Source organism: Condylostylus longicornis, unplaced genomic scaffold (assembly GCF_029603195.1).
Source record: "Condylostylus longicornis isolate FDR11 unplaced genomic scaffold, ASM2960319v2 ptg000048l, whole genome shotgun sequence".
NCBI classification, from domain to species: domain Eukaryota; kingdom Metazoa; phylum Arthropoda; class Insecta; order Diptera; family Dolichopodidae; genus Condylostylus; species Condylostylus longicornis.
The window spans coordinates 14,647,171-14,662,190 of record NW_026578017.1 but is presented as its reverse complement, the minus strand read 5'-3'; the positions used below and the strand labels follow the sequence as shown (position 1 = coordinate 14,662,190).

At 24.3% G+C, this 15,020-nt stretch overlaps 2 protein-coding genes across 21 annotated transcripts in view; one reads left to right on the top strand and one right to left on the bottom strand.

Annotated features, from left to right (window-relative positions):
* Positions 1 to 15,020, top strand: part of LOC129610910 (potassium channel subfamily T member 1) — a 206,411-nt gene that overhangs the window by 33,584 nt on the left and 157,807 nt on the right. The window lies entirely within an intron of this gene.
* LOC129610913 (cytochrome P450 4d8-like) lies at positions 3,901 to 6,085 on the bottom strand. Its single transcript, XM_055523728.1, has 5 exons — positions 5,359 to 6,085; positions 5,086 to 5,288; positions 4,761 to 4,889; positions 4,462 to 4,701; positions 3,901 to 4,385 (listed from the first exon to the last, which is right to left on the bottom strand). Exons 1-5 carry the CDS (start codon positions 5,973 to 5,975, stop codon positions 4,045 to 4,047), a joined length of 1,530 nt encoding a protein of 509 aa, XP_055379703.1. The 5' UTR covers positions 5,976 to 6,085; the 3' UTR covers positions 3,901 to 4,044.

Sequence of the window (15,020 nt, the reverse complement as noted above, 5' to 3'; positions counted from 1 at the left end):
GTTATTCTGAGTATAAATTTTCTCAGCGCGTGTTTTGAATGTTGCATTTTAAATATTTCTGTTACTTCGATTGATTTTATAATATTGTTAATCTTGCAGAAATTTTTGCTTATAATTCTTTTAATTTCCTATTGTATAATACAATATAAAAATTAAAATCAATATTGGCAGCGAGTAACCACTTAATTATTCCTTTTATTTTTTTAAAGAATGCTGGTGAAAAATGCTTAATTAATTCAATGCCTTCTAGAAAGTGATGAGCTTAGTCATTTGTGAGCAAATCAAATTTGAGAGTATTATTTAATATCGGCCAATTTAGATGAAAAGCGAAAAACTTAATTGAAAATTTCCTTTTTTTTTTTTAAATTTATGCTACACCAATCGAATGAATGATCATAGATTCAGGCATTGAAATTCCCATGTCCATTACTTAATTTTAAAATTAAATTTAAATTTTTTTTAACTACAACTCTGTTTGAATTTTATTTCGTATATACTTATATAAATCAAGAAAATGAACTTTTAACTTTTAAATCGTCGGTTAAAAAGCAGAAAGCGTTAAGTCAGGAAACTGTGTTTTGAGTAAAGTCAATATGAAAAAATCGTAAAATTGTAAAACTAATCAATTAGTGCAATGAGATTGGTCTCTTTAATTTCTGGATTTATAAACTACATTCTGGATTTGCATGATTTTTTGCCACAACAAAGATTATATTATTCTGATTTAATTCATCTATAAAATCCGAATTCTCAAAAAATGCATTTAGTGCTTTCTGCTTTTTAACCGACGAAATTTAATAACAGAAAGGACTTTGAAAATATTTTAATATTTTTGTTAACTTTCATTATTTTCATTTTTAGTCACCACTCAGGTTTAAGTTTAAATTTCGAGGCAACATAAATTTTGTTTCTATACAAAACAAAAATTTAATATTAAATTATATAAAAACTTCTTTGTTCAAAACATACGACGAATCTCAAATATTTCAGTTTTGTTAAAAAAAAATCGATTAAAAATTATTTACAAAAGAAAGCGGTCCACTACACACAAAAATTTCTCGTTTCATAAACCTATAAATTCAATCACGTATTTATTTCAATAATACTTAAGAATACATCATATAAAGTACAAGGTGGTTCAGTATACAGTTTTCGTATTGTATTATAGTGTTTAAGAAATTTCTAAAGGACTAAAACAATCTGCTTTTAAAATAAAACAATACCTCATCTGTTTTTTTCAATTTTAAAAAAATCTATTTAAAGTGATTACACTAGCAATCTTAATAATTAAATTTGGATGGAGATGGGGACGGGAGAGTAAAAATTCTTTTTACTTTTTTAAGAAAGAATAAGTATATACATATTTTCCGTTACAGTTACATTTCTGTTACAGTGGTAAATGCATACAATTGGTATGTACAAATATATAAATGATAATAGATAAATAGAGCTTTATTTTACTCATTTCCGGTTGAAGTAACTATGTATGCCATTTCAAAAGTTACACATTCACATTCAAAAGCAAATTTCGCCATTTTCCAAAAACTATTTAGAAAAATTATTCTAGTTCTCAAAAAATTTAATAAAATATTTGGAAAAACCTATAGTCTAGCTGGAGAAATTTAAAGAGACTTGTTATAAAACTCAAAGGATTTGATATTCTCATCTGGTGTTTGACAACTATTCCTGTTTTAAGACTTATTCTTTTAGAAAACTTAATCGAAAAACCTATTAATAAATCCAGTAGCCACAATATGCAAAAATCTTTGCATTATTTAAACGATTCATAAACGATTATTGAATACAGGCAGACACCTTGTATCACAAATAAATAAATATAAGAAAAAGCATTCGCTTAATTTTTTTTATCTTTTGCTTTCATACATGAAATAGGGATAATAATAGCAATAAAAATATAATGGGCTTTCATTTCACAAACAAAATCAAATAAAAATAATAGTAATAAAAATCTAATAACGATTTAATATTATTTTAGTCCTTATCGATATCACACACACACAAATATACACAAATTTGTTTATAATATCATTTACCTTGATAACCAACAAAAAAAAAAGTTACTTTTAAATATCCGATTACACAATATAATTTACAATCAACTAGTTTACACATCGCTTAGCATTCATTACTAATGTTAGGAATTTATTGAAAAAAAAAATCCATTATTTTATTGTTGAAAATCTTTTCACCTGTACGTAAAGGAATTTTATTGTTATTTTCTTTTTTTTTGTTTTTATTGAAAAGAAAAAAATTTATCGGATTATTTCTTCCTTTAGAAAATGTTGATTTTTTTGTATAACATGCGAACTTTTTAATATTGAATTTTTAGTAACAAAAAAACTCCAAGAATTTAAGATTTTTATAGAATTTTTTTTGATTGATATTGCGGGTTGTTGTAAGGAGTTAATCACTAATAGCAGAATATATTATCGCATACATTAAACTTTATATTACAGACGCAAATCATGTTTACAACAAAAACTTCTTCTTACTACAATATTATTTTACGATAAAAATACCAAACCATTTAATGATTCGCTTCCTAGAATACCAGCAATTGTAAAACCACACTGCGAATTGTAAACGGAGTATTTTCTGACTTATTTTAAACTACAAAATTAACGCAATGTTAAAAAAATTATTGAAGCTGATTCTAAATAAAGTTTATGAAAATAAGTTGAGTTTAAGAAAATGAATTTTTTATAATATTCATACAAAATATACAATGCTATGTTAATAACACTTCCAGTTAAAAAATTTACTAATTTACATTATTTGAATTGTCACTGAACCGTTAAAGTCACACTAAAAAGTATATGGTATGTTAAAAACACCCATATTTATAATTTCTCTTAACTTGCTAATTTCTAAACGTTGCATATAATATTAAAGTAGAAGCTTTTCAAAATTACTTGCAATTTTCTAAACTTATTAATTATTTAATTAAATATATTTTAGAACATGTATAATTCTAATATATTCATTTGAAAATGTAAATGAGTAGTAGGAACTTATGTAAATTACATGATTTTACGTTACTCTCCAAATATTGTAATCTGATAGAATTTATACTATTTCAAAGCAAATGAGATAAATTTCATAATTTCCATGTTATTAGTAATCTTAAAGCTTGGGTTACAATATTGCAGTAATAACAACGGTCCTTAAATGATATTAATGCAATATACGTAAATTTGTGCTCAGAGTTCAAAAATCGTAATACGGCATCTCGGATCACAAAGTGAATGCCATGTTAAAATATTAATTTATCTTTATCAATAAATTTTCACCAAATTTTTCTTAATCTCATTTAATGAGCAAAAATGGAAACTAAATTAAATAAGATTGTCCATCGAAGTTTGGATACGACGAATAAATGTGAACACAAGTTCCTTATTTTTAATTGTGGTTCACAATCAAACTCTTAAGAAGATTGTTTGGAATTCAAATGAATCAAAAAACGTACAAAATAATACATTTTTCAATAATCACGAAAAAAATTTTTATTGAAATAGAGAAAGTTGGTGAACATAAAAAATTGCAAAATAAAAATTAATTTAGCCGCATAAAATTGAGATTGCTTCGAATTACTAATAGCCAAGGATCAAATCAAATACTGAATCCGTGTAAAAATACGAGTATTATCAAATTCATCGAAAATCAAATTTTTAATCTAAAATAATGTAAAAAAAAAACCTGGGTAGAAATTTGCTGAACTGTTAACCTATAAATCGTAAATTGTTAAATCAGCCAAATAACCTGCTGATAAGAATTTGTTTGCTCTTTTTTTTACATATTAATCAAATAAAATTTTTAACATTTATAAAAATCTCTTTTAAAGAAAGCTAATTTGTTCTAATATTAAATAAATTATTGTTAAAGCTATTTCAAATTTATTTACTAAAAAATTTTATAAATTTATCATTTGCGCTTACAAATAGCGACTTATTTTATTAATCCTACAAAAAATTCTAATCTAACTTACAATTAATTTCCAACATTATTTCAATTAATCAACAAAAATTATTTATAATTTCTTTCCCGGAAACCCATATGAAAACCTGAAGTTGACTTTAATATAATAATATTAACAGGTATAACATCAGGTCCATTTGGTAAAAGTTCGAAATTTTGTAAAACTTTTACTATAATCATTTTCATTTCTAACATTGCATATTTTTGTCCAATACAATTTCTAGGACCAGCACTAAATGGAACATAGGCATAAGGATTTATTTCAGTGTAATTATTTGAACAATGCCTCTCCGGTATAAATTTATCTGGATCTGGAAAAATTTCTGGATTTCTCATTAATTTCTCTAAATATAAAATTAATTCAGTGCCCTTAGGGAAAAATTTTCCATCTAAAAAAAATATAAAATCGAGAACAAACTAATTACACACATTTAATTTAAAACAAAAATATTATTGTCATTGTACCTATTACAGAATCTGTTGTAATTTTTCTTCCAATAACTGAAACTGGGGGATACATTCTTAATGATTCTTTAATAACAAGTTCTAAATATTTTAAATCTTGTAATTCTCGATAACCAATTGATTTCTTTTTATCTTTTCCAATAACTTCAATAATTTCATTAAAAATTTTATCCTGTATATCTTGATGTCTTGAAATTGCATGTAAAGTAAAACATAATCCAGCAGATGTTGTATCATGCCCTAAATATCTACATGGTTAGTACTAAGCGACATTGTTTTTAATTTATTATTTAATTTACCTTCAAACATGAAAGTATCAACTTCTTCTCTAATATCTGCATTTGTAAGAAGTTTCCCATCAATGGTTGATTGTAAGAGGACATCTAAAAATACCATTCGTTTCTTTTGACCCAAGTTCTCGTTGTCATCTGGAAATGAATTTTTGCGAAAAAAATAATTAGTTTGTAAAACTCTAGAGCGAAATATTAGCCTATATGACTGGTTACGTTCGCATAAATGTTTCAATTTATTTATAATTAATCTTTATTGAATATGGTAATCCTTAGAGTAGTACCGCACTCTTTCAATAAATTAATATTAAACTATTTGTTAATACTAAATTACCTGAGCTTTCAATCGAGAATCCATTTTCTATTACAGAATTTTCAAGCAATGCTCTACGTTCTACAATAGTTTTTTCTGTATATTTATGTAAGATCTTTAACCATTTATAGTAATCCTTCAATAAATCATTTCTCGTAAAAAAACATAGAAAATCAATTCTTCTATGCTGTTTTATGAATCTATTTGCTATTGTATTAGACATTCTGTAAATTAAAATCCAAAATAATTCAATTAAGGACAAAGTATTTAATCATATTTTTATTTTATACTTACGCTTTTACTGCTTCAGTGTAAACATTATCGTCGTCTACTTTAATACCCATTGATGTTTCAGCGATAGCATTTAATGTTATCATTGCAATTAATTCATGAATATCAAATATATCGTCCTCATTTAAATTTAATTTTTTTATTCTTTCAATTAAAATATCACCTTGTCTTTCAAATACCGGTACAAAACTTTCTAATATTTTAAAATGAAATGCCGGTGTTAGAATTTTTCGTCTACTATGCCATTTATGATCAACGGATAATAGAAGTCCTTCATTTAACCACGGTTTTAATAAATCGTATAGAAAATTTTTCTCCATATATCTATTATTTGATGATAAAATTTCTTCAGTAACTTTTGGACTACATGTCAGTACACTATATTGCCAAGCGCACCATATTTTATAGGTATCACCATATTCATCAAAAAAGTTTAATACTATTTGTTGTAAACTTGCGACATCATCATGAAGAAAATGATATATATTACCTACGATTCGAATACTTGGTGGTTCCGGTATATTTTTAAATTTTTCAACATGTTTACGTGATCTATAATCAACTATATATAAAAATGTTATAAACAATATTAAGAATGTTGATAGCAAAAGAAAAAACATTTTGAATTTTCGTGAAAGAAATTTTTATGTAGTTGTTTTTTGTTGTTTATAGTAAATTTTCAGTTAATGGAAAAAAAGTAATTCTTGTCACTTAAGTGGTTGAAGTACGACTAAAAGTAAAATAGAATATTGATTAAAAAAGTACTTAAATTGTGATAAGTAAATAAAGCTTTTGCAACTCGTTTTAAACGTTTTATATAAAAGTTTATAAAATTTTAAATTCTTATTATTGCTTTGTTATTCTCAATCTAGAACATTTTCTACAGAGTGTTTTCAAAGTTAATTTATGGATTGACATTATGAAATATAATGGATTATCAAAATGCATATACTTAAGCCGAAATGACAATATTGTCCAGTATAATTGTCTATTATAAAACAAAAAGTGAGTTTTAATATTTTAGATAAAATTGCGATAATTTTCTTTGTATAATGCTGTATTCATTCATAAACCAACTAGAAATGTCAGATAGCAGCGCGTTTCTTAATTTGTGTCCATTCATCACTACTTTAGTTAGGGTAGAATGACTTATGCGGGAAATAAATATGTATTTTAATCAAATCTAATTTCACAAATTCAAGTATTTTTTTCAGAAACCTGCTTAATGCATGTTAAATTTAATCACAGAATTCCATCTGAAATATATAAGAACAATAATGAGTGAGTCTTACTCAAATACTTTATAGGTATACAATTAATTTGCAAATACGTACATAATAAGTAAATACAGAAATAAGTAATACTCTAGTTTTAGAACTTCGTTACACAAGTTCCAGTGTCCTTTTGCATAAGTAGTCAAATTTTTTTAAACCATTCTGTAAATTTCAGTTAGCGCTCATTCAAGCTTATCTCAGTAATCTTATATAGGAAGGTGGTCAAAACAAATAAATTGTAAATAAATAAAACATTAGTATATTATCATAAATATAATAAAATTGAGTGAATAAATAAATTATAGCTGTAAGAGACTGCAATATGTTATATTTATGAATTTATATTTATATGAGTGAGTTTTCACATTGTTGCATTTAATTGAGAACTTTAATCTTGCTAATCTATGTACTTTCTCAGCACATGTTAGATTTTGTGATGGGGAATTGTATTATATTAATTATTTATTATATAATAATTAATAATTTTTATATAAGTATATAACAATAATTTATTCAATATAAGCGATATAACGTAGCTGTTAAAATCAATTAAACTAATTTAAATTTATTTTATAAATAAATAATAATAAAATATTATCATTAAAACTGATAAATAGTAATATTTTGAACCAAATCAAAAAAGTTTCACTCCAGCAATTACGCGGTTTTCAAAATCATAAAACTTGTAGATAAAGCAAGATAAAATTTCCTATACACACACAATCATATAGTCTAATGAAATTTTTAATGTACTCTCATCGATACGACAGTAAAAAATATAAATATTTACCAACACTAAAATAGTGCTGTTAAGTTTCAAAGTCCACGTGAATACATATTTACTTATTTGCGTTGAAAGGTAATTAAATCAGAAATATTTTTAATTTCACAATTTTTCGTTGAGTATATTTAACATGTATCTTCGCATTAATCTAGAATATAAGAGACGCTTATATTCTAACCCTTACAAATTACCGATTTGATCAGTATTACAGTCCAAATTGTATTACAGTCCAAATTTCAAAATTGTATTACAGTCGATATTACGAGCAAACCAATTGTGAGTTGTGACTGAACCAGAGTCCGCATTACTGAGTTTTACTATAAAAGCAGAAATATTTTGAATATGTCAACTTTTTTGTGTCTGACTGAAATAAGATGAAAGCAATCACTTAAAATTCACCTTACTGACAAAAACAAGTATTTTCGGGTCTTGTCTGGGCTAAAATAAATTATTAATAATTACAAACAAAATAATTACAAACAAAAAATACACATCGTATACCCTAAATATACTTATTTATGCATGTATGTATGCAATATTATATCGTTTTAAATAAAGTCACAAAATAACCTTGACCAAAACTCGTATGTGTTCACCAAGTTTTTGGACCATTTTTGTTATCTTTCTGCTACCAAAGCTTTTATAATTTCCCGTTTTATTACTTTAAACAATTTAATCGCGCATTGAAGCGTTCAGTATATTATTCGTTTTAAAAATATTATAAAAAAAAATTTTAATTTTTTTGTTATAAAAGCAATTTAATTATTTTAATTGTTTGTTTTCAATATAAATCAAACCTTGTCATAAAAGTGTAGAAATTAAGAGAGCAAAGAGATTATCAATAATAAATTAATAAATGTAGATATTATTCTCTTTTCCTCTCTCATAAGCCTCTCGAAAAACTAAAATGTAAGTATTATGTATGTACATAATATTGTTAACTAAAGTTGTATTCGGAAAGCTGTAAAATGTATAAAACTTTTGTACATATTGTGTTAAGCAAGTCTAACTATGCTTTAATTGTATTAGGCGTTTTTCATTTTGAAAAAGTATTTCGAACTTTTTTAAAAGAAATGACCCAATGAATTGAACGCATAAATTGGTAACAATAATTGATATACACATATAACAATATAACAATTACATGTAGCTTGTTGTCTAAAAAACATTTGTCTAATAAAACGTTTATGAGGTTCGGTCGACATAACACAATTATTCTTGTAATGTTAATTTAAGAGTAAATTAATTGTAAAAAATTTGGTATAAAACTAAAATGGTTTGATTTATTGATTTTGATATCGAAATGCAAAATAACTACGCAAATAAATAAATTGCAAACTTGTCCCAAACAATTAATGTAGTGGTTTTTAAATTCTGGCTACCAAAATAATCGATACCGGATTTTTTATAAAAACAGCAAATTGTTGTATTGTTTTTATTATTGTGGGTAACGTCATTACTAATGTTATTCTGCAAGAGATTTTTTTTTTTTGGAATTACAGAAACTTGAAATGAAACTGAAATTTTAAATTTTATTAATTAAAATTTTGTTAAAAAAAAATTTTGAGAACTGAAAGAGTCATTGGTGATAATGAATTTAAATATTTTTCATTTACCCCCTAGGTGGTTAATTAATTCATTATATACAGCGCGTGTAGATTAGAGGCTTCTGAATATACCTTTTAGTTCATAAACAAATAAATATATTACATTGGAATGAGTGTACAAAATTAATAATTGTTTAAAGAATGAAACACGTTACTTAAATGATTTTAAGTACAAAAAACTTCTTATTGAATTTGTATATTTTTTTGCGATTCCAGTGTACCCATAATGTGGTTTTATATAAATGAAAAACTCACAACTTTTTACATTGATGATTTAGTAAGTTTCTTCTCTACTTTTTCATATGGTTTTTTTATTGTATTTGTGGATATTTTGAAGGTTAATGCATATTTTAATTAATCTTTCATCTTCTTTAAGTGTAATTTATGCAAGTTTTTGCATCTTTATTCCAACATAAATCTTCGAAAGCATTGTTGCGTTTCTATGCGTTTTTTTTACCAAAATACTCCCATATCCGCAAGAAATTATATATACTTATAAAATGTATGCATGTATATGTATACAAACATGTATAAAAGTCATAATGATGCACAATATACTAAAGATAAAATCAATATTATGTTCAATATGTGCGCCATCTCAATCTTTTAATATACCTTGCCTACTTTAAAATTACCTTGCATTATATTTGTAGTTCATGAACCTTAAGCTTTTTAAAACTTGTTTTATTCATTTATGTAGTTTTAAATTTTTTTAATTAAAAATGAATGCTCCCATATTTAAAAACCTGAAAAAAATATGAGGTTTAAACATTTTATAAAGCGGTATGATCTTTGTTCTTTATTGCAAAAAACTTAAAATTTTTTGTAAAGTTCTATAAGTAACCAGTTTTTTTCTTAATAAATTTCAAATAAACAATAACGATAAAATTTTTATGCCCATACACTTGAACTTGCAAGTGTTTATTACAACTATAACATTTAATGGAATCCGCAAACGTCATAGTAAGTTTTACAATCAAAAGCTTAGTCTTAATAATGCTGATAATAATCCCTCCTATTAGAAAAAACTAGTCTGAACGTATATCATAGTTAAACGACAAACATACTCTTTTTTCCTTGTTTTCTTGTTTTCGTAATCAGCTGTTTCTATTTTTTTTATAGTAGATTTTTATATAGATACTAACGTATTATAGAAAGTATGTTCAAAGTGTATTATAAAATTTCGTTACCGTTTGTAACGCTTGGAAATAATGGTCTGAAATGTAGACATAAAGGTATGTTTTAGATCAACGCTGAGTTTTGAGTCTATTTGACAATGTCTGTCCGTGCTAAAGGCGTTATAAATTCGCCGTAAAGTCAGCCACAATCAGTGCCATGATTAGTTATAGCATATTTATTTGCTTATAGAATGGAAAATTCGCACAGGTATCCAGGAGTTGACATGTTCAACTAAACTTTTTCTATAGTTTTATATTAATATTTTTTTCAATTTATTACATTTGATTTGATATACTTATGTAGTGCATATTTTACTTTTAATACAAGCTTTTCATATTGAGAGAATTTTTCAAATAATATTTTTAATTATGAAAATTTTTTTAGTGAAATGTTAAATGAGTACCACATAATTCTATAAAGACTAAACCGATTATTAAAGATTTATTAAATTAGCTTCTATTAATTAACGTATAATAATTTAGCTGCACAAAGATTGTAATAATATATTAATAATATTTTTTCAAAATATCATTATAATTATAATAAGGAATGACATACAATTTCTTATGTGATTTTTTAACTGAATTCCATTTTAATTTAATTGATTTCCTAATTATTTCAAACAATCTAAAGTTATGACTGCTCGTAAATATTAATTACTTGCAAATTTGATAAAAAGCTTTTAGAAGAAAGTACAAGTTTATAAGTTTTTTGGGATAATTTTAGTTCTGTAGAGTTGAACTTAGTTGAGAGGCAAATCATTATTAGTGAATTTATGTTGTGAATTTTTTAATGATAATTCTTTAGAAATGGAACATGTGTTAATCTTTTGAATTCGCACTTTTATGCCGCACATAAACGAAGATATTTTAATAACCGCTTCCGTCAGGAAATATTTTTGGTTTCATTGATTTTTACTTTGAGCAAAAGTTTTTAGAATTCTAGCGTTGACGTGTGTGTATAAAGAATTTGTTGTGTTCAGAAAAGTTGTGTTAAAAACATCGATAGAGTCTTATTATCCTCAAAGATAAGTTTGATTAAATGAAAACATTTTGATACTTGGAATTAAATTTATATAGATTCAATGGTATTTCAAATAGAATTTTATTTGCACGTTCATTATATGCTTGTTTATTTATTTAAACGGTACTTACAGCTATGTCCTATACAAATAAATTACAAAACTCTTCAATATGTTACGAACATTGTTTTATATACATTTTTCATTAGCTAATATCTTCGGCTTCAAAAGATTTTTATAACTACTTAAACTACGTAACTTCAAATATAAGTGAAGTTTTCCGATTAAATTTTGACAGAAAAATCGAATGATTATGTTGGTAGTTTTTTATTATTATTTTTTAGCAGAGCAATTTTGAGCGACTTTTGAATAATTTTTAAAATATTTTTTTTATATTTTCAGGTAAGCATCATTTTTCTACAATCTTTTCACTCATTGTATTTTAGTATCAAAGCTTAAGAAGGCAAGTAAGTATAAAAACATTTTCTAAACAATTTTACAAAAAAGAATTTTAAACAAAATTATTATTTTGATAAACTTGTGCTCTCTTCCTGGAGTCAATTAATTGCCATAAATTAAAAACAGCCAACAATTATATTCAAAACAAGCAACACAATTCAACAGCAATTTTTGGTAAAATTAAATTTCTTTTAAATTCATATTAAATTTTGCAACATCCACAAAAAGTTGAAGTGGTCCATTTAAAAGGCCATACCATTTCCCCTTGAATAAATTTTTAAAGTTAACTTATAAAAAATATTTTAAAGATTTTGTAGAAAATTTAAAAGGTATAAAGTTCTAAAAATAATATGAAGCCAATTGCCATAATTTTGTAATGCAAAAAATGATCTTTTAAGTTTGTTTCTAAGCATGTAACTCAATTTTATAAAGAAATTGTTATTTTGCCAAAATATATCACATTGTGAGGAACCTTGATTTATTTTATAAGAAAAAATTTAATTTTAGTAAAAAATAATTATAACCTTCATGCTTGGAAAAATTATTTTAAAGTAAAATATTTTAAAACAAAAAAAACAACAATTTTTTTCTATTTGAATTATAAAATATAAAAATCGTCCTTGAAATTTTTAATATTCACATAAGTAAATATGTCTGTATCTTCAAGCTTTTGTTCATATTATTTTGGAAAGTAAATTTTTGAATTGGAATATAGATCTATACGTAAATAGCACGCATCATTATTATATTTATTACGAGTATATCTACATTTTATACATAATAACATTATACGAGCATATTCAATACTGCTCCACAATTCCTTTCTTGAAAAAACAATTTGCTCCTCAAAAAAAAAAATAAAAAATAAATAAAATTTCATAAGACTTTAAAACATTTAATTTTCATACAAGTGAACACTCATTCGTATATAAAATATTTTTTTTATATTATTTAGTCTAACATGTAAGTATGTGACTAATAAAAAAGAATTAAGGACTTATAAAATATGAAATAAAAAGTAATCATAGCAAAAATTGAATTATTTCTTTTACATATATAAAATTAATTCAATTCTGTCTTCCTTTCTCCTCATTTAATATCTCGTTTTTTACCTTTTCCTTTTTCCTGGGTGGTTGTACACCCACAGTCATTACACATCAAAGTAAAATTTTTTTCTATATATTAAAATAATTGCAAATTATTAAAAAAATATGCGATACATTGTTGTTATTATTGTTAAAAATGGGTGCTTTTTTTTTTTGAGGATTTCGTTTTTAAATTTTAGAAAACCAACTTTGTTTTGGGAATCAATTAATCGGTCGGTTTGTTTTAATATCTAAAAATGATATTATAAAAATATTTGCCGAGACTGCGTACCCATTTTAAAATTGCTGAATTTCAGGTCACGTTTTTACACATATCGGTTGAAATATTGCAGATTATACGTTCAATATTCTTTTAGAAAAGGAAAACTCAAATTAATCACCATTTTTATTTAATATTTCAATAATATAGCATTTTTAATTGCCCAAAAGCATTCTTAATGCATTTAATTTTCATAAATTGGAATCGTTGTTCCACCATCAATTTGTTCATGAGCAGCCCTTACTTAGGTGAATAAACATTGAGAACAGCAAGTAAATCATGTCTGAAAATAAAAACATTTAAAACTGATCAGCAAAAGCACACTTTTTTGTTATAATCATGTTTTTGGAGCTAGAGTACCTTTAAAAAATATTATGATTCAAAATATTAAATGCAAAAAACCATTTTCATAAAAGCAATCTTATAAAATTAATTTTCGAATGTTGTTTAAAAGTGTGTGATCATTTAAAAATCCCAAGTGCTGTACGCTAATGTATGTGTACAACATCTTATAATTTATTCCTAGCTATGATCATACTTTTAAACTTATTCCGTCATTTTTTCAAAAATAATAGTTGATGTTTAATGTCACACTGTATTTATTCATGTACCCTATATCTATGTTATATTCGTAGTAAATTTAACTTTCTCCATGTGGTTTCAAAAATTGATTTGTTATTGCAGAACAATTTAATTAAAATTTTGTAAAAAGTTTTTGTGAAACTTATATATAGGAAGTTTTCTCATTAATTAACATATATAAGAGCAAATCAATGTAGGTTTTCATTAATTAATTTTTTTTTTATTTTAACCATTAATTATTTTTAATTGACATCCAGAAGTTTGTTTTCAATTTTAATTTTGTTCTTCAGGAAACTTTATCACCACTAACTGTTTACTTTAAAAATTCTGAAATATAGATATCTACCCTTTTTTCAAAATTTCAATGAAAGGCATAATATATAAAAGTAACAATGATTCAGTGTGAAATTTATAATTTCTAATTTTTGCCTGAAAAAGAATTTCACTTAGAAAATTTTGTAAGTGTTAATCTTTAGTTGGATTATAAAATTAAAATAACACTTTAATTTTGGATATTTTCCTTCGAAATTATCAACAGAATGGCAATTATATTGAGCATTTTCATGGATGTTTATATAAATTTTTTATTTCGAAATCATCTAATTTTTATAGGATTTATTTAATTATTATAAAATTATATTTAATTAATTAAAATTATTTGTACAGTGGTTATGGCCCCGGCCCTTTAACGGAAGGTCCTTTAATTTTCACTATAAAACCACATTCAATATTTATACTTAAATATACAATACTTATAAATATTATACAAGTATTTCTCATATATTCATAATATTCGATATTGAAAAAAACTAAGAAAAATAAACAGTAAATTATTAATAAAATTAAACACTTAATATGAAGAAAAAACTACGGGCAGGTTAGTCACCTACCTGGTTCAAGGTCTATGACGCTATGAAACTAGTGAATGATTTCATGTACTAGCCCTATGCTCCTCCTAGGAATGAACAAAGGAAAAAAAAATTAAAACCATAATTTATAAAATATGAAAAAATTGCATATGTAACGGCGTATTAAATTGAAATTTTTAAAATTGTTACGGTTACAAATTTGTTATTCTCATATGACGATTTATAAAATATTTATTATTTTTATATAAGTTAAAAAATCAATTTACAAAAATTTAAAAAATTCTTAAATAAATTCTAATACAACTTGATCAATTTACATTTTGCTTTTGTGCTCACAAAATTTGAATTTATTCACAATTAAAAATTTCCTCTTTTTAAAATTCATTATTTTCTCTTCATATTTGTGAGAATATGAAGAATTTTTTCTTATTTCATAAATTTAAAAAAAATTGTTTTAGTATTTAATAGTATTTTGCATGGTAAATAAATTTTTAAATGAACTGTAGATTTATATTGCTTAAATTT

Bases quoted from the DNA above. Each gene is read 5' to 3' on its own strand.
- LOC129610913 (XM_055523728.1), bottom strand. From the start codon at position 5,975: ATGTTTTTTCTTTTGCTATCAACATTCTTAATATTGTTTATAACATTT. The intron at 4,702-4,760 runs GTAAATTAAATA...GTAGATATTTAG, and splicing joins TGATACTTTCATGTTTGAAG to GGCATGATACAACATCTGCT. The intron at 4,386-4,461 runs GTACAATGACAA...TATTTTTTTTAG, and splicing joins TACAACAGATTCTGTAATAG to ATGGAAAATTTTTCCCTAAG.